Below are 19,174 nucleotides of genomic sequence, written 5' to 3' on the forward strand. Positions count from 1 at the left end.
GGCAGTGGTTTCTTCGGAAATCACTCCATTTGAAAAGAATTACTAATGTTGGTATCCAATATTTAGAAGCTCATTTTAAATTAATATATTTTTCTCCTGTTAAAAATTAACTAAATATTCAGTGTGCACGAAAAGTCCTGAACATATTGTAAAAATTGATAAAAAACCAAAAATTGACATAAAGTTCGATTTTTGCACTAAAATATCTACCGCAGCCTAGAATTTTTTTGATAAATTTTAAAAAATTCAAAATTTTACTCACACAGATGACTTTGTGTAATAAAAAACTTGACTTGAAACATAAAATTAAACTCAAACGATGCATAATTCTGTGCTCAGATGGCAAATTTAAAAATCACTTTCAAAATTTTCAAGATGGCAAATTGTAAATAACATTTGGCAAACATGCGATTCTGTTCCTTTTGACTTATAGCAATCTGCCTTTGGGAAGGTGGCAAAATGCCACCTTCTAAACGTAAACGAGGGAGACTCTGGCGTGCGAAAATCTCAATTTTTTTTTGGGAAAAGTGTCTCATAACAGTTTGCTCTCTGAGCATAGAATCAATGTTTATGATGCTTTGCACACATTACATAAAATTACCACACTTCAATATGAGCATCCTTAGTGGCTCGAACTACATATAAATGGGTGAAAGGGGTGATCATGGTTGAATTGTGGTTGTTTAAGGTAATACGAAATATCATAAAATTAATTATCACTGTTTGGGTTGTATGTTATGTGTTATGTCGAGTTTTTTATATTACAGCACCACCCGTGAATAAAACTTTGAACTATTTATTAAAATTTATAAAAAATAGTTTGAAAAATGTATTTGAAATATGGTCACCCTAATCTCATGATGAAATTACAGCTTCTTGTACAGCAGCTTCTTTTTCTTCTCAAGAAAGGTCTCGAAAACGGCAACCTCGGTTGCAAAGATACTTCGGTTATAACCACAAAAATTCACGGAATTTTCAATGTCGTTATAACCGAGTTTCACTGTAGGTACGAATTTATGGGACACTCTGTACATTAATAGTACTGTTTTGGTTTTGATAGTGAACGAAAAAAAATTCCTTAATTCATTTCATTTGTCTCACTGTTTTTTTTATAGCATGCTATGTATACACGACGAAGACTCTCAAGAGTCTACCGTCTCGAATTTGCCTCCAAGAAACTCCATATTATCAACAGCGACTACGACAGCTGTCACGACAGCTCCAGTGCGTTCAGCAAGCACGCCCGTCGTCGCCAATTCAGCAACATCCATTAACAGGAGACAGCTCATAGCAAATTCGGCCAGCAGTCCAGCCGTCGCTGCTGCAGAACCAGCATCAATGTCACCAAAGAATCGAAGGTTCCGGGATAGTGACACGAAAGGCGGCTGGTTTAATGGACTTTTGGTTTGTCTCAGACCTGTGTGGGGAATACTTGGAAAACCCGGAAACACTGGCGGCGGTGGTCAAGGTAGCCAACAAAAACTTTTCTCATTATAATCCACATCATTAGAATGTCATTACGGAAAACGCATATAACATAAATTCACTAAAATGGTAAAATATTAACCAATACGTTTCCATTCTCAAAATCAAAGAATACGGTACCATAAATACTCATTTTATGCCATTATATAAATTTAGTAGCGAAAATTGAATTTTTGTGGGAGACGATGATTGTGGGATACGGGAAACGAATATGAAAATTATATGTTTGAACAAAAAATTTTTCAAAGAACCTTGACTTTGACTGATGTCCTTTCTTCAAACGCGATCGAGGTTGTTTGAATATCATAAATATGGATGATTCAGTATATGGTGTTCAACTGTATACTCAACTCGAATTGAAGGTTAACTGCGAGCGGAACTCGAAAACTGATGTTTAACTGTTAACTTAGCTTGAATTAATTTTTTTCCTAAACTTGAATTGATAATTAACAGCAAACTCAACTGAAATTAATTTATTTTCCTAATCATGAATTGATACTTGACTGTAAACTTAACTCGAATTAATGTTTGACTGCAAATTCAACCCGGATAAATGTTCAACTGTTAACTGAACTTTATTCATGTTTAACTGTAAACTCAACTTGAAACGATGCTTAACTGTGAACTCAACTTGAACTAATGTTTTATTGTAAACTCAACTCGAAAAAACCAATGCTTGACTATAAGCTCAACTCGAATTACTGGATAACTTCCAACTCAACTTGAATTAGTTTTTAACTGTAAACTCAACTTGAATTAGTTTTTAACTGTAAACTCAACTCGAAGACATGTCTAACTGCCAACTTGAATTCATGCCGAAATCTAAACTCAACTCGAATAAATCTTTATTGTATACTTATACTCAATCAATGTTTAACTGCAAGATAAATCTTGACCATGATGCTGCCGAAAAAAAGCGTAGTTTTCACTATCAAATTTTTCAATTAATGCAGTATGTTCAATGCAAACATTCAACCATCGTGATTAATAAATTTCGAAAATTCAAATATTTTAATTCAGATGAATACTTTATTTCTTTTCTCATGTTCGCACATTATTGGTTTTTTTAAAAAAAATCGTATGTTACGTAGATGAATGGGAGATTCCTTTTGAGAACATTCAGGACCTTCAGTGGCTCGGAAGTGGTGCTCAGGGAGCTGTATTCCTAGGAGAACTGAACGGGGAGCTGGTCGCCGTCAAGAAAGTCCGAGAGAAAGCTGAAACAGATATAAGAGATTTGAGACACTTGAGACATCCCAACATTGTCACATTCAAGTCAGTCATTCAGATGAATATTTCTGTTTAAAATTTACTTACATCTAAAGAACAATGCATTATTTTTATATATTAGTCTCTTACTAGTCGGGGTATGGTCAGTTTAACATACCATATCGGCTATCCGATTGGTCTTGACAGTTGATCTTTAGGTTGAATCGATTTGGAGTTTCCATCTTACTTAATTCCTCTTATTGCATTTCACTTACAAACTGTTGATCCTAGAGGCATTTGCAAAATTATCCAAAATAACTTGTGGAATGCAAGTAATACGTCATTAATATTGCAAGGGGTTTTATGGTTATTAAAATGAAAAAAAACCAACTTTTTATGCGAACACCCTGCCCTCAAAAACTGAATTAGAAAGTTGTTGTCCTGTCTCTCCTAAGGTCAAGAAAAGCACTTCCACGTTTCTAAGTGCGATATTCACTACTACCACTACTACTAAACATGCACCTCGTCCACATTCCTCTGCGGAATTTCTAACGAATTGGTTCATATAGGAAATGTGCGTGTACGTGTTGTGAACCTGGCGTGAAGTTTGTTTCTGTGTATCTAGCAGATTATGTAATGAGGAAGGGAATTTCAGGTTAAGCGAAGTTGACAAATCAGCCGGAATGAAGAATGACCTCGCCAATGGGTACAGAATTTTTTAGAAACACAGGGGAAAAAACACCCTGGTTTTTTTAGAAACACTCAACAGTCCGGAAATAAGAATTTCCGACTACAACGACTGCTATGCTAAATTATAAAAAAAAATTCATCTTAACATCACATTAACTCATTGAACTGATTTCATTCAATTTAACTTTTCTGTATAGAAAAGGTTATTAAACTGAACTGATTGGCTTGGTTTTAAATTAACTGGATTTCCTGTACCCAGACTTTTTGTTTCGAATTGAATTACTTGATAATTTTGTTTCGATGTCCTTTGTTGTAATATATTATTTCTGTTTTTCCTAAATTCATGATTTGAGAGCATTTCTCAATACACCACATTTTTGTTTTTAAAATTTGATAAGAAAAATATAAATAAAAATGTAATCCTGTTTTGGTCCGGTGTTTTTTGAACTTGGGTAAATTAACAAAAAAATGAATTCGAGAACTCAGACTCGACTAATAAGCCAAAAGAAAAGCATTTTTACCTAATGGTGGCCTTGTATGTTATGTTTAATTTAATTTCATTGATAACATATTTCTTTTTTTCCTTAAAAAGTTATTATTCCAAATGCTTAGATTTTAGGATTTTCCGATGATATACTTGATATACAAAATATATAAACGATTCTTACCCCTAACGCGAATTTTTACTGGATTTTCTAGAGGAGTATGCACTCAATCGCCATGCTACTGCATAATCATGGAATTCTGTCCCTATGGTCAACTGTACGAGATGCTGCGTAGTGACCAACAGATATCTCCAGAGAAGATGATGGATTGGTGTCGCCAAATAGTTGCCGGTATGAACTACCTTCACCAGAACAGAATCATCCACAGGGACTTGAAATCACCAAAGTGAGATTATTTGAAATTATACTTACGCCACAGAAATTAAACATTATCATCACTTACATTCCGCGTATAATTTTGAAGATAATTTATTTTCTGTTTTGTTGGCTATTATTTGCTTTTTATTTTTGGTTAGTTTTACGATTGCTTTTTTTCAAAAAAACGTTTTTCTTAGCACTTAGGTCCAACACTATGTAATAGACGTTCTTATTTAATGCATGATCGATAATGGTAGGTTGATATTTTGTGTTAGTATTTTTACTTAATTTCTGTGAGTTCGAGATTGACTTTGAGAATCTACAATTTTCATTTTTGCATGAAATTGAGGTTTTAATTTGCATTTTGCATAATATATAGTATTAAATTGCTTACTATATTGTATATTTCCAATTTTTTTTCCAGTGTACTCATTAGCATGAATGAAGTTCTAAAAATATCAGATTTTGGAACATGTCGTCAACTTACTGATATCAGCACGAAAATGTCTTTCGCTGGGACAGTCGCGTGGATGGCACCCGAAATTATACGACATGAACCATGTTCAGAGAAAGTAGACATATGGTATGTAATGTAAAATTTAGTATGTACCGTATTTTAACGTGTATAAGGAACCTCTTTTTTGCCAAAAATTAGGTCCTCAAAAATAGGAGGGGTTTCTTATTAACGGGTAGTATTACTGGCATCTCTTTTTAACTTACTTTTTCCAAATTTTAAGCCAAAAAATTAGGTGGTTCCTTATACACGTTAAAATACAGTATATGTTACGGTAAATGTGATAAATTAGTCATGATATATAATAAGCGGTTATTATGCATGCTTACATATCGTCTAGGTAAGCTTGATAAATGTATGACTTTTACCGGCGAATTTGCATAACACCCAAGTGTCGTTGGTAAATTTGATAAATACTTAAAATTTGTGGTCTTTATCTGTGATTATACATAACACCGTAGTGTTATTGGTGAATTTGATAAATATGAAAACAATTCCAAATTTGTCTAGTGATGAATATAGCTGGATCCTGGTATAATGATAACAAATCGCACTATCCTACCCCGATATAATGGCACAATACATGTATGAATTATCATGTCCAATATATGATATAGTACCCCCGTATGGCGAATCACATTTGCCTTGCCGGGGTAAGTAACTCATATCATAGAGTACGATTTATCATGTTTACCAACGACGCGATGCATAATCACCGTAAAAGTGATTGATATAGGGAAATTTGTCAAACTTGATGAAATTCTCGGAGATTATGCATATCAACCATTAATTATGTATAATAACCACATTTATCACATTTACTGAAACATGTACAGTATAATTCAAAACTCTACGTACAAAATTTTAAGGGAGGTCGAAAACACAAAAACAAAACAGAATCGCAAAAAAAAAAAAAAAAAAAAAAAAAACGAGAACAGAATCACATTTTTTTGTACATAACTGTGGATTTTTGAGCATAGTTGTAAAACTTAACGTGTACACGAACTGTCTGCGTGTAAACGTACCGCTGACTAAATAGTTTGTCCACCCATTATTGGCTTGTCATTTCTGCATTTTCGTTTATCCTTCAGCTGAGTAGGTTTGGGTTCCCGGTCATGCATTTTTATGTGATTCTGTTTTGTTTTTGTGTTTTCTACCTCCCCTAAAAGTTTGTACGTTGAGTTTTGAATCACCCTGTATGCAGGTTGTATAGGTAACAGGGCGGATGGAATTTTACTGGTTGGTCCCAGAGCCATACTTTGAACTAGAAAAAGTACCTAAACAATGTGCAGTACTCAGATATGTCATTTATGCTGCAAGTGGTTGTGCAGTAGTTATAATAAAATAAAAAAAATAACTTCTAACTTTTCTTATGTGGCACCCTATCCTCCAAATCTCAATTAGGGCAGTTGTTGCCCTGTCTCTCTTGATGCCAACAAAAAACAGCATATCCGGAAAAACCGTTTTACCCGCATTTATTGCTTTTTTTTTTTGATAAAAACAAAAAAAGTACAAGCTGATACTGAAAACAAAAAATAGAATAAAAAATGACTCATAAAGACAGAAACAGAAACAAAAAAAACACATACAAATTTCAAATACATACCTATATCAGGAACATTCGCTCTGTGACCCCAAAGGACTAGGGTGTCCCATCCAGTAGGTCTGCAAAAAATAATCTATTTGCACACGGCAACCATAATTCATTTTTCAAGAATTTTTTCAATTTATCTTATTATCAAAATAAACACTTTTGCCTCTCCTTTTAATATTAATATAAAGTAGCACAATGAATTAGTTAATATCATGTGTAGATTTACACACACATTTAGTCTTATTGATGTAATCGGTATTACATACACATTTTCCTTTCCCCCCCCTCCCCGACGTTTTCTCCCCCAATTTTCTTACGTTTTTCGAATTCGAATACCTCAGCGAATATTGTTCTTAAAAACGTTGAATTTTTAATTTGCACCGGGAGAAACGGGGAAACAACTTTCTAATTGAGTTTTTGGGCACATGAAGCTAATTTTTTAATAGCTATACAACCCTTTGCAACATGAATAACATATCTGAGTACTTACACGTTATTTGGATATTTTTTCTAATTAGAAGTATGGCTCTAAGACCAACGGATCTCCAGTAAAATGTCATACGCCCTGTTGATTATTACCTATGCACCCTGTATAAAATGATGACTAGTAAAAAGACAAAATATAACAAATTTTAATTTAAAAGTTAAATTTTTTTGTGATTTGAAATTGAGGTTTTACATTAAATTATTTTGTGTTTTGCTTTCATAAAAGGTCATTTGGCGTCGTGCTATGGGAACTACTGACTCGAGAAATTCCATATAAGGATGTCGATTCATCAGCTATAATTTGGGGAGTTGGGAACAACAGTCTACATCTACCAGTTCCAAACTCTTGCCCTGAATCGTTTAAAATTCTCCTCAAGCAATGCTGGTGATGCTATTTTCTGCTGAATTTTTTGGCTATATAGTTATATATGTTTAAATAAAAGTTACGTGATTTTTATCGGATGATATATAAACTAAGAAGTTTTACTAAAATCTTAAAGTATAATGACGTTTTGAGGAGATTAACTCGAAATATATAAGGTTGTTTTTACACACCATGATTTTTCTCCGGAAATTCACTTAAATGTAGAAATTTATTTCATTCTATTTTTTGATATAATTTTATTCCATTCTTTTTTTTTGATATAATTTTATTCCATTCTTTTTTTTGATATAATTTTATTCCATTCTTTTTTTTTGATATAATTTTATTCCATTCTTTTTTTTGGATTTAAAACCGAAGTATCTAAAATAATCTTCAACATACATTAATGAACATTAAAGTTTTTTTTTCCACATATTACTGCCTCATAAAAGGTATATCAAAATAGCATTTCTCTACTGAAAATTTATTTCACCATTAAAGTTATTCTTCATCCTATAAGTGCAGTATAAAGCTTCAGAAATTAATTCGAAAATATTGAAGAATTGAAAAGTTATACAAGCGAGAAATTTACAAATTTGTCTGATAATTGTCTAATGATTAATTATATAAGTAATAGTGATGGATAATTAAGAAATGACAGGAAAAAGATAATAATACAGAAATCGCGTGATACATTTTCATAACTTTAATATTTCAGTGTGAAATAACATTATGAAGCTTTTATATAATTCGTGTCTTAATGCGTGGGCAAATGGGATCCGTGGATGCTAAGTCAGACAACACCCCTCAAATTAATGAATACATTCATTAAGTCAGAATTTTTTATAATTTTGAAATTAATTTTCAAGAATTCTGGATTTTTATTCATTTTGAAATTATTTCTTTCGTTATAAATTTATTTCTTCTATTTTGAATATATTTCTCTCATTTGGAAACTATTTCTTAAATTTTGAAGTTTTTTCTTTCATTAAATCTAAATATATTTTTTTTTATTAAATCTAAATATATTTTTTTTTATTAAATCTAAATTTTTTTCTTTCATTAAATCTAAATTTTTTTCTTTCATTAAATCTAAATTTTTTCTTTCATTAAATCTAAATTTTTTTCTTTCATTAATATTAAAGTTTCTTTTCCCCTCTCTATAATTGCGAATGTCCTCCGCACATGAGAATTACTTTCATTAAATGTGTTAATTTTTTGGTTTTGATATATTTTAGTATTTGTATATGTTTTTACGGACGTTGAATTCCTCCTCAATGTTTTTTTTCAACTCTGTCACAAATGGCCCATCTTATTCCTTAAGACGGTCATAGACTTAAGCAAAAATTTCGACATGATAAAGCACCGTTTGAAATAACTTTTTATAAACATTTTAAGGAGTGCTAAACCAAGAAACAGACCATCTTTCCATCATATGCAACTATTTCTAGAAACAGCTGTGAAAGAAATAGTAGACATACCACAAGAACAGTTTCTCCAACGCCAGGTATTATTTTCTGGGATTAGCGCTTAATAATTGCATGCGATTTTTAAGTTATATTTTTGATGACATTTTGTTTTAAAATAGCAAATCCGTCGTTTACATTTTTGTAAAATTATTGTCCATGAAATTGTTTCTTGGTATTTTGGTCACAAAAACACGTTCCTTATGAATATTTTTTTTAACTTCCCAGGCAAATTGGCGATGTGAGATCGAAGAATACATGCAAAATTTCCAAGATGAAGACAGTAGGATGTGTCTGGTCGAAGAGGATCTCGTTAAACAACGACGTGAAGAGCTCAAACATGCCCAAGACATACGAGAACATTACGAGCGAAAGTTAGAACGGGCCAATAATCTTTACATGGAGCTTGCGACGTGCCTGCTCCAACTAGAACAGCGTGAGAAAGAGCTTATACAGTAAGGCAAATCTTAATTCAATTTAAGCATTTTTTTAGTAAACGAAGTCATGATTATCCTCTCCTATATCACCCTATAAAAATACCAAACGAATCGGAAAAATTAGATTAGATAAATTATGGAAAATATTTAAAGAACGGTGTATAGAGTGTAGGCGGATAAATATATACTCTTCTTCTCTGTATTGAAGAGGTTCATGCTTCAAAAGTCTTTATTCTTAGGCGAGAGGAGAGCCTTCATGATAAATCAAGTGGAGACGAAAAGATGTATAAGAAGCACATCGTAAGGCCGCTTCTAAGAGCCCATGAACGTTTTACTAAGAAACGATCGCTCAAATCTCAGACTTCAAAAAGGTAAAAACTCCCATCCAGATAACGCTTTTTAGATGTTTATTTTTTATAAATTTAGTTGTTATGAGAGTTTTCCACTTAGGGTAGTGAATTTTACACAGAGAGTTTATGTAAATTTCTTTAAGATCCAAGAGCTCTCAAGGTGGCAAAATTTGAATGCCTGATTACAAGCTACAGTTTAATAATTGAGGCTTTTAATAGTCGAGATAACATAGTTCAAAATTTTCCCCATCATTTTTCAGGCAATATTTGAGCATTACCGGATTAAATTGAGATGACATCATTGCAGTGTGCATTGCAATTTAATCAGAAACTATTTGACTTAGATACATTTAACTACTACTAAACAATACATAGGCCTCCTCTATATTCCTCTGTGTAACTTCTAAAACTTCTAACGAATTGGTATATGTTGGAATGTGCGTGCACGTGTTGTGAACCTAACGTGCGGAATTTGTTTCTGCGTGGCGTTTGTTGTAGTGCTGCCATCTGGTATCTATTTTTCGAAGTATGAGTGAAGAATAATGATTGAAGATTTGTATCATTGTGTGTAGGACTGTTGCGCACTTTGTGGCAAGACTTTTTTAACGGGCAGATTGGCTCACAGATTCATTGGCCAGTTCCATGAAAGCCTGAAACATTACGAAGTGTTTATTTATTTTAATGATAATAGAATGAATATGGATTATATATATATATAAAATCTTGGTGGACAATTTTGAATGACCATCGAACGAGCATACGGCTACCATATCCTTTGGCGTATGGCGAACAGTGCATTTAAGATGATTTGAGAGGAACCTTGATCAAGATTTATTGTAATTCTCTGCACAAGTCTGGCCACTTCTCTTGTTCACCTGACTATTTTTTTTGGTGATGGCCACACGTTGCACGTTGAGACACAATTTTGTTTCTTACAGTACAGTCTTTAAACACTTTGACAAGAGCTGCTCTTCAACGTTCACGAATGTGAGGTTTTGCTGATATTCATTCCAAGAATCCGAGCTCCTATAATTATGGCCAACCTATGCCTTGAGTCGAACTGAATGTTGGAATGTCTTTTTTGATGTTATAACGGCTTAAATTACGAGTCTTAACGTAGTCTAGCAGCCGTATACATCTGCGATCATTTTCTTTGTAGTCTCAAATTTGATTGTCGGCATTGAAATCTGCCATATTGAGAACTTATTTTTTGTTTGCTTCAGTGAGGACCTCTTTTATCTCTGCAATGGCTTTGCAGAGATCTTATAGAGATAACGGAGATGTGTATTATATTAACGGAGGTTAACAAAATATCAGCACTGACGAAATTAATTTGTATTGCAACCGCATGATAACAGAAAACGAACGTGGTAGGTTGCATGCTTTTCAAAAGTGGAACTATAATGGCTTTACAGTCCTCTAAAGACCGAATTGGACACCCCTGTGAGTATTTACATATATTTCCAATGACGTCGAAAAGTCTGTCAAATCACTTTATTTACTCATTATCTCCTCAAACAAATCACTTCCACTACTGTCGCAGGCGCTAAGCTTTCCTATTCTTCACTAGCCTTACTCTCCAGCGCCATCAGCGGGACGCCATAGCTAATTTGCCTATAACTGTAGGCGGTCACATAAAATTGGCCAATAAGTATAAGAAGTACCTTGCATGCAGTATATTTAGCGAAAAATCGAAAACAGTTAAAAGGGCACATTCGGTTTGTTTACAAATAAAATTAATTTACAATTATTGAAAATTTCGAATGTAACTTCCATTTCAGTCCCAATGAGAAAAAAAGAAATTTTTCTTGTTTTTTTTTTATTATTTTAGCAGTCCGGAAGAAGATCCAGACATACCAGATGCTAAAAAGCCACCTCATATATATCTCGCCAATCCCGGAATTCCAGGCAGGACCTCGGGGCAAGCGGCTGTGTATATCGCCGAAACGTCTCCCTACAAAGAAATAGAAGCAACGTGCAGCGTATCCTCTCCAGAAAACAGAATAAACCATAGCGTCGCTTACACCAACGGGTATCACGGTGGCAGGAGAGCTATAGTATTCAGTCCCGATTCCACAACCGACGACTACTATAGATTGCCAAGAGAGGACAGCTTCGAAGATAGAAAATCCATTCACGACCGCAGGAACTCGAACCTCAGGTCTTCAGATTCTTCGAACGACGTCGTCGACAGTCACGTTTACAGGAGTGGTAGCAGCAGCAGCATGCGTAACGCGGCATATCCGCCTATGGAGCCTCATAGACTGCACAAGGACAGCGAGAAACAGTTGTTTTACGACGCGTTGCACAAGGCCGCTTCCAACAGAAACGATATCAGGTACGACATCGCCACCGACATGAATTACTCTGGTTACGAGGATAGGTCGAACGGAAACAGGTACGATTCGTATCCCAGAGCAAAGGTTATCCGTAATGTACAGACAGAGTCGTCCAGGTTCGGATCGATGGAGAACCTCAAGAACTCCGAAAGACGGAGATCGGAAAACTTATCAGTTCCTGGATACGCCATCAGAAACATTGGAGGCAGCTACAATGACATATATTGTTCACAAGTACGTAGTCAGTGATGAAACGTACACTACCTGGTAAAAAAAAATGTCGTGTAACGTACTTTACTTTAAGTACTAAAATCTAGGACTGTTTTTGTTGTTCTGGACTAGGGTCAGCAATAAAATGAAATCTGTCGAATAATTTATCATACTTAGTGAACATAAGCAAGTAACATAGGTATGCTATGAAAAAGCTTTCTTGAAAAAAATTATTGTTTTTATGGTTTTTGATGCTAATTACTGGAAATAATAATTAAAAAGTTCCGTCGCGTCTAGTTTTTGAGATAAAGTGAAAATTAAATTCCAATAGCAATGCATAGGCAGCATACAGACCATATTGAAACTGTTCGTTATAAACCAATACAATAAATCATTTCTCAAAGATAATTCAGTGATTTTAGGGGTGATTTTGGGGGTGCTGATTCCGAACCTGGCATTGGTTTTGGCAAATAGGCTCTAGTCTTTGAGAAAAAGTGAAAATATCAAGTTTCAATGGCATAATAAGCATCATGCAAATCACTTTGAAATTGTGCGTTATGAATAAACATTGTAAATCGTTGCTAAAGATATTTCATTGATTTTAGGGCCTATCATTATAAAGAGAGAGCTTGGATATAAATGCGAAGTATGTATTTATGAGGTGATATATATGAAATAAAATTTCCCTCAATGATATCAATGTATTGCATCTTTGGAATCAGCACTGGAAATTAATATACGATATAATCAAAACTAATAAAAGCTTTCAAAAAGTATTTTTTGTAGACCTGTATAATAAATGCAAAATCATAGAGGGTAACCCTTCAATGAATATTTCATGCCTCAAAATATGACGGTGTCAAAATTAAATAATTTAATATTTTGTGGGCCCTCCATTAGAATTTATCACGAACTCTTGGGCTCTATCTGTTACAATTTTTTTGCAATTAATTAAATTAACTAGCCATTAATTAATTTATATGAACTATTTTACTTATTATTTAATGCTGTTTTTGGCTATGGTTAATTACTAATTTTGGCCTTTTTTAAAAAATTTATCCGGAACTAAACTAAGAAAAAGTTACTTTTCTCAAACATTTTTTGAAGTTTGGAAAAAAGATTTCCTCAATGAATAGTTTTTCATTTGTTAACTCCAGTCGGAACAACAATATACGGACCTTTTGCAATTCATTTCGCACTTGGTTAAATTTCTTGACGTTTTCCCCGAGTCTTACTTATGACAGTATCAAAATCTAAGCTCAGTATGCTAGTAACACGAGGTACTAATGCACAAACGTATTTTTTTTCAGTCGAAATGGAAAACAAATACAGTTGTTAATCAAAAAATATTTGCAACGCAAATTTCGTGTAACACGCAAAAGGCAAAAAAATGAAACAATTTTTTTATTATCATTTCAGTTTTCCTGAATAATCAGTTAACAACTTGTAATTTTATTAACTATCTCACCAAAAATGTTCTCCCACACCAAAAGGCTGCAGGCACTCCTGGCTAAGAACCACTGGTTTCAAAAATATCGCATTACAAAATTCATTTCTAGAGTTCATCCCATAAGTGATTGATGACATTCAAGACGAAAGCCTATCCAGTCTGATGACTAAGTAGGCTAAGCCAATTAAGTACTTCGTACAGAAGCCTTTCCTTTACAATCCGTGCATTATACTTTGGATCATTGTCCTGTTGAAAAATCCTCGATTTCCAAGTCCTAACGTGTAGACTGTTGTTTGCAAACTTTCTAGCAATATCGTCAGGTATTGTAAGCTGTTCATATCGTACTTTCAATGAAGACTTATTTTCCCACAATAGCCGTTGGTATGAATCCCCAATTCATTAGAGCACACATAACTGTGGTAGTCAGATTTTCACGTTTTATTGCTTCATTTTTCACCCCCATATATTTTTTTCAAACTGTAAAAAAAAAGAGTGTTGAATGAGCACGAGTCATTTTCTGTGAGCACTTGAATCGATATTCACCAAGTTCTCTCCTATGTCCAATAGAAAAAGCTCATGAAACGTATCGTAGAAGTATTTAAGGAGTAAGTTTTGGCCGTTCTTAATCCACCAAGAATATTTGTGAAACATTGATACAAATTTGAATAAAACTAGTGTTGCGCTATTTCATGTCCTCACAAATTAGTGCAGTGACGAATGCGTGTTTGATTTGTGTTTATGGTGATGCAAGAAGTATCAAAATGTGTGCGACTTTTTTTTGGCCAGGCAGTTTTTTAACGATTTTTCAGTGCATGAAATGATTTATTTCAAATGTTTTTCATCATCTAAAAATTTTCGTACCAAATCAAGGATCCAAAGCTGTACAGATCCGCAAACATTGAGCCGGCAATCCATGATGAGGACGGAAATATACTGAAAAAGAGATGGTAAAATACATTTTTTTTAAAAAAAGGGGTTTTCGTTGCAGATTTCAATGAACCGAAATTGAAATATTTATTAACATCAATACTTTCAGGTACCATTCTTACGTGTCAACTCCTCAAATGATGATGAGTAGTGATCCAAATCACATCAGCTCGAGAGCTGCTAACGTCCCTGCGAATCAGCACCAGATTCTCTCAGGTATAGCAAATATGAGGCTAAGTGGAGGATCACACAGAAAAGAATGGATGGACCCCCATGTCCACCGTCATCTCCGAAGGCACACAATGGTCGACGCTAGTGCCATCGTCAATAACAACAATAACCATCAATCCGAGCTGAATAGGCTGAATCGAGTAAGTATTGGACAATAGCTTATTTTAAGAATTCCTCAAAACCAGTGATTCTCAAACTACAGCTATTCATGGATTTTTCGTGATAACGTTTATTCGTGGCTCTCCAGATTAGTCTAAAAAAAGGACTTACAATATATCAAAGAATTGGATAGGCAATCATCAATGTTGACGGCTCACTGCGTCACCCTTAAGAAAGGCTGGTGACGCACACTTTAAGAAACACCGGTTAAAACCAATCTGTACTTCTTAAAGTGACCGATATCAACTCTAGGTGTCCAATAGAACCATCCAGGGTGGCGGTAGAAGCCACAGATTCAATATAGGAGCCTATGGGTTGACTTAGCAAGGAAACGACGTGGCAATTAACTCTTTCAGACCTGGTGTCCATCCAAGGCGTACGCAATAAAAAACGCAACAAAAAATTTAAATACCTATCGAAAGAAAATATCCTTTATATGTTATATTAACTAATTTCTCTTGATTTAAATGCTTTTTTGAAGGGTGGTAACTCAAAATTTCTCGGTAAGAAAATTTTTGCGCCTTCTTCTAAAGGTCAATCCTGCGTACGCCGATGCGACCATCTCAATGGACGTAAGTTTTAAACGATCAGGGCAAACTTGTTCCTATGTGATGAGTTTTTTTTTAAATTTCAGTATTGAAAATCGCAATTTCTATTAATTAGATATTTAGTTTTGTTTTGGCAACAATACAGAGGTAATAAGGCTCTAATTTGTATCGCTTTGAATGCTTTTAGCTCATTTCAATAAAAATTTTGCTTTTCCAACTTAGGTCTGAAAGGCTCAAGTTCGGAATTCTTTGTTTTCGGAAATGTTCAGTTGAAGCGAAACTTATTTTTTACCAGTCTTGTATTATTGCATGCTGTATATATGCATCACAACTTACATTATTTTTTTCCAATAACAGAATTCATTGCCACCAATGTGCGATAATTTTGGAGTCACCGGTCACGATGATGATGATAGAGCTTCACGAAGTCCCATAGCAGTAGCCTCACCGATATGGTAGAACTGTAACTTTAAACGAGAGTAAATCATCTCGGCAGCAACTTTTATTTCGAAAAAATACTAGAAAGTAAAAAAATGTTTATATTTAAACAGTGCCTATATACGCTGTTGTAAAAATTAAAAATTATTTCTCCACGCCCTCTGCAAAAAAAAACAAAAAAAAAACGAAATACTGCTTCAAAAAAGAAAAAAAAAACCGTCGTGATTATCAAAATGCTCAGAAAAATCATGTTATTACATTCCAATTTGCAGAGCCACCATTTTCAAGACAGATTGAGAGATTCGGAATTAGTTTGTCAATGGGTCTTCCAAAGTCATTGAAGAATATGGGAATGTTTTTTGTTAAAAGAGGGATGTTATGGTATTTTTTGCAATACTTGCTAGTTTCTTAAAAGCAAGATTGAATAATATTTTAATACAAATGCACGATATTTAAAAATTATAACTTAAATTTTCAGAATCAAAATGATAGGCCTTGAAGTATATTTAAAAGTCATAATTGTATTTATTAAGCAAAAAATTAAACATCTCTATTTCTCGAATAATCGAGGAAGTCAATGAATTCGAAAACACAATGATATAAGTGTACTTGTCTTGTAGTGTTTACTCAATTACATTACCGAAGTGAATGAAATACCAAAAGACTACAAGCTTAGCTAAGAGAAAAAGAAAATACACCGTAGGCGAGGCATCATGGACGCATTTTAAGATTTAATGAAAGATCTACCAGTTGGTATATAATAAGGTGTGGTTTGCACTAAAGTATTCATCAAGATCAAGAATTTTCTTTGATAAATTGAATAAGAGGGTTCGAATTTCATTCACCAGTTGCGCTTTAAAACGAAAACTCGACATAACATATAAAATGCAGCACAACAGTACATGGAAATTTGAGTTACATAAAACTATCACACTTCTGCCTTAATGTTTAATAAACCTTTGAAAAAAATCCATACTTTTTAGCTTGATCTACATCTAATCGGGTGGAAGAGGGCTCATGTTGAAATCCAGGATATATGTCGCGAGGCCGTGGGTCACGTATATGTTATTAATTTAAAATAAAAAGCACAGGCCTACGCAATCAAATAATAAAGATTAACGTTGTGTGCTGCAACAATTAGATTTTAATTTCAAATTTCAAGCATTTCAAAATGTATTCAGAATGATAGTTTTACGTAATGCAAATGGTCATAGATATCAATTATGTACTGTTTGTAATGAGTTTTATGCCATCTTTGAGTGAGATTTGAACTTTTTTTTAATTTCTCGAAAAAAAAGAAGAAAAAACAAAACAAAAACTCTATTCTGGACCATGATATGTATTGTAGTGCAAATCGCACCTTTATATGTCAATCAGTTCATTCGAAATAAATGTTCAAAACGCAGGCAGGACTTCTCGTCCACCTTCAATATCAAGATTCTTCAATAACATTTAAAATTCATCTTTATGTAAATTTCGTAAAAATATAAGAAAAATTGAACAAATACTTATGTAAGACTGGTTTCAATACGAACTTCCCAAAACAATATCACTAAGCTCCTTCTGTTAAGTTTCTTAGCAATAAAGGCATTATTGCAGTGAAAGCACTATTAGGGTTTTATAAGGGCAACTCTAGAACTTGTGTAATTTTATTTTTGCGATATACAAATACAAATACAAATACAAATACGACACCACAACAGGCAAATTGCCCAACGAGGTGGCTGACTTAAGAACATCATGGATCCCCGAGCCATTTTTTGGAGACCCTACCGACTACTGCTACACCACATATGCACCCCCCCGCGGAACTCCCCAACGAATCGGTACATGCGGGAATGTGCGTGTAGTGCAACCTGACGTAAAGTTTGTTTATGTGTAATGCTTGTTATGTGTAGTGCTGTCATCTGCCCCCAGTTTTTCTAACTATGAGTGAAGTGTTATGGTTGAATGATTTACCGTTGTAGGACTGTTGCTCTCTGTGGCGAGACTTTTTAACGGGGAGATCGGCTCGCATTTGCGCCTTGAAGTTGGGAACCACAGAAAACCAACTTCAGCCGACCACCACTGTGGGGTTCGAACCCGGATCCTCGCATCACGAGTCCGGCACTATAGCCGGATCTAGCGTTCTATACGAGTATATGAACGCTGAAAATAAAAAATATTAAAAGACACATAAATGAGAGCACAGCCAAAAAACTTCAAAATCAATAACTTGTATGTGGGGCTTATATTTGAAATGTTGTTTTTCTCTTACGCACTGGAAGCTTGTTTTAGGTGTTTATGAAAATACAGGGTGGGCAAAAAGTCCGTAGAAACTTTCAAAATTCACAAAAACCGGAAAAATAACCGAAATAAAAAACGGTTTGAAGGGTTAGCATCACTAGGTCACGGGAATTTTTTTGACATTACAAAAAAAAACAAACTAAGAAACAGCCGATAGGTGGTGCTGGCAGGCACAAGTCAAAGAAAAGATACGCAAATAGCGAATACGAATGCCTCGAAATCGTTTATTACAGCAATATGTGTTCTACATGACCACCACCACCACAGGGGATAAGGGATAAAACATTGCAGCTGAGTGACAAATCCAGCAACGGCAGAGTGCAGCAGGTCCGGATGTATACATGCCACCTCTCGGCGGATCGCATCTTTCAGTTCCGACAGATTGGATGGACCGGATCGATACACTAGTCTTTGACTTGGGTACGTCAGTGCCACCTATCGGCTGTTTGTTGAGTTTTCTTCGCGGTATTAAAAATATTCCCGTGACTTAGCGATGCTAACCCTGCAAACCATTTTTTATTTCGGTTATTTTTCCGGTTTTTATGCATTTTTAAAGTTTCTACGGACTTTTTGCCCACGATGTATTAATAAAACGAAAGAGAAATTATGAAAAAAATTATTTGAAAAATTAGAAAATAAAATCTCACAAACAGTATATTCCCATTCCCCCCCCCCCCCAAAAAAGAAACAACTAAAATCTCAATGCTGGATTGCATCAATCACTTCCAAGGAACTTTCAACCACTATGAATACAAATTAAATGAACATGAATTCAGTGAGAGTATTAAAAAAAATATCTTTGAAATTTATTTATTTTAATAAGCTTACTTAAATCGTTTTTAAAACAAATGAAAAAAAAAGAGACTGAAACGTTTATGAAAATGCAAATTCTGTACGAGTACCTGAAATTTTGAAGACCCTGAGTCAAACATGTTTAGTGAATTGAAATTGTAGTACAATAAAGTTGTTTGTTGATTGTTTTGAGCTCTGTGAAATGGGTTGTCAAGATGAAATCGCACTAAAAAAAAAGACATTCCTGCAAATTTTAATTCTGTATAGACTTTAGAATATTCCTTCACGACAATATTAGCATTGTTGTCTGTACATACATTATACAGTATATACGCG

At 34.1% G+C, this 19,174-nt stretch overlaps 1 protein-coding gene across 2 annotated transcripts in view; it reads left to right on the forward strand.

The window, feature by feature from the left end:
- The window catches only part of LOC149077253 (mitogen-activated protein kinase kinase kinase 12-like), a 40,666-nt gene extending 22,565 nt beyond the window's left edge, over positions 1-18,101 (forward strand). For both annotated transcript variants that reach the window (XM_089245015.1, XM_089245016.1), the window contains exons 3-14: positions 1,116-1,468; positions 2,577-2,760; positions 4,084-4,275; positions 4,672-4,830; positions 7,068-7,226; positions 8,604-8,712; positions 8,900-9,126; positions 9,348-9,479; positions 11,290-12,031; positions 14,328-14,404; positions 14,494-14,755; positions 15,680-18,101. In XM_089245015.1, coding sequence (XP_089101141.1) covers positions 1,116-1,468; positions 2,577-2,760; positions 4,084-4,275; positions 4,672-4,830; positions 7,068-7,226; positions 8,604-8,712; positions 8,900-9,126; positions 9,348-9,479; positions 11,290-12,031; positions 14,328-14,404; positions 14,494-14,755; positions 15,680-15,781 — 2,698 coding nt within the window. In that variant the 3' untranslated portion in view covers positions 15,782-18,101. The remainder of the gene's footprint in view (positions 1-1,115; positions 1,469-2,576; positions 2,761-4,083; positions 4,276-4,671; positions 4,831-7,067; positions 7,227-8,603; positions 8,713-8,899; positions 9,127-9,347; positions 9,480-11,289; positions 12,032-14,327; positions 14,405-14,493; positions 14,756-15,679) is intronic.
- The last annotated feature ends 1,073 nt before the right edge of the window (positions 18,102-19,174 follow it).

The sequence above is a fragment of the Pholcus phalangioides genome, unplaced genomic scaffold, assembly GCF_987345545.1.
Source record: "Pholcus phalangioides strain wild (caught in Gottingen) unplaced genomic scaffold, Ppha-v1.0 ptg000015l_1, whole genome shotgun sequence".
Lineage (NCBI taxonomy): Eukaryota > Metazoa > Arthropoda > Arachnida > Araneae > Pholcidae > Pholcus > Pholcus phalangioides.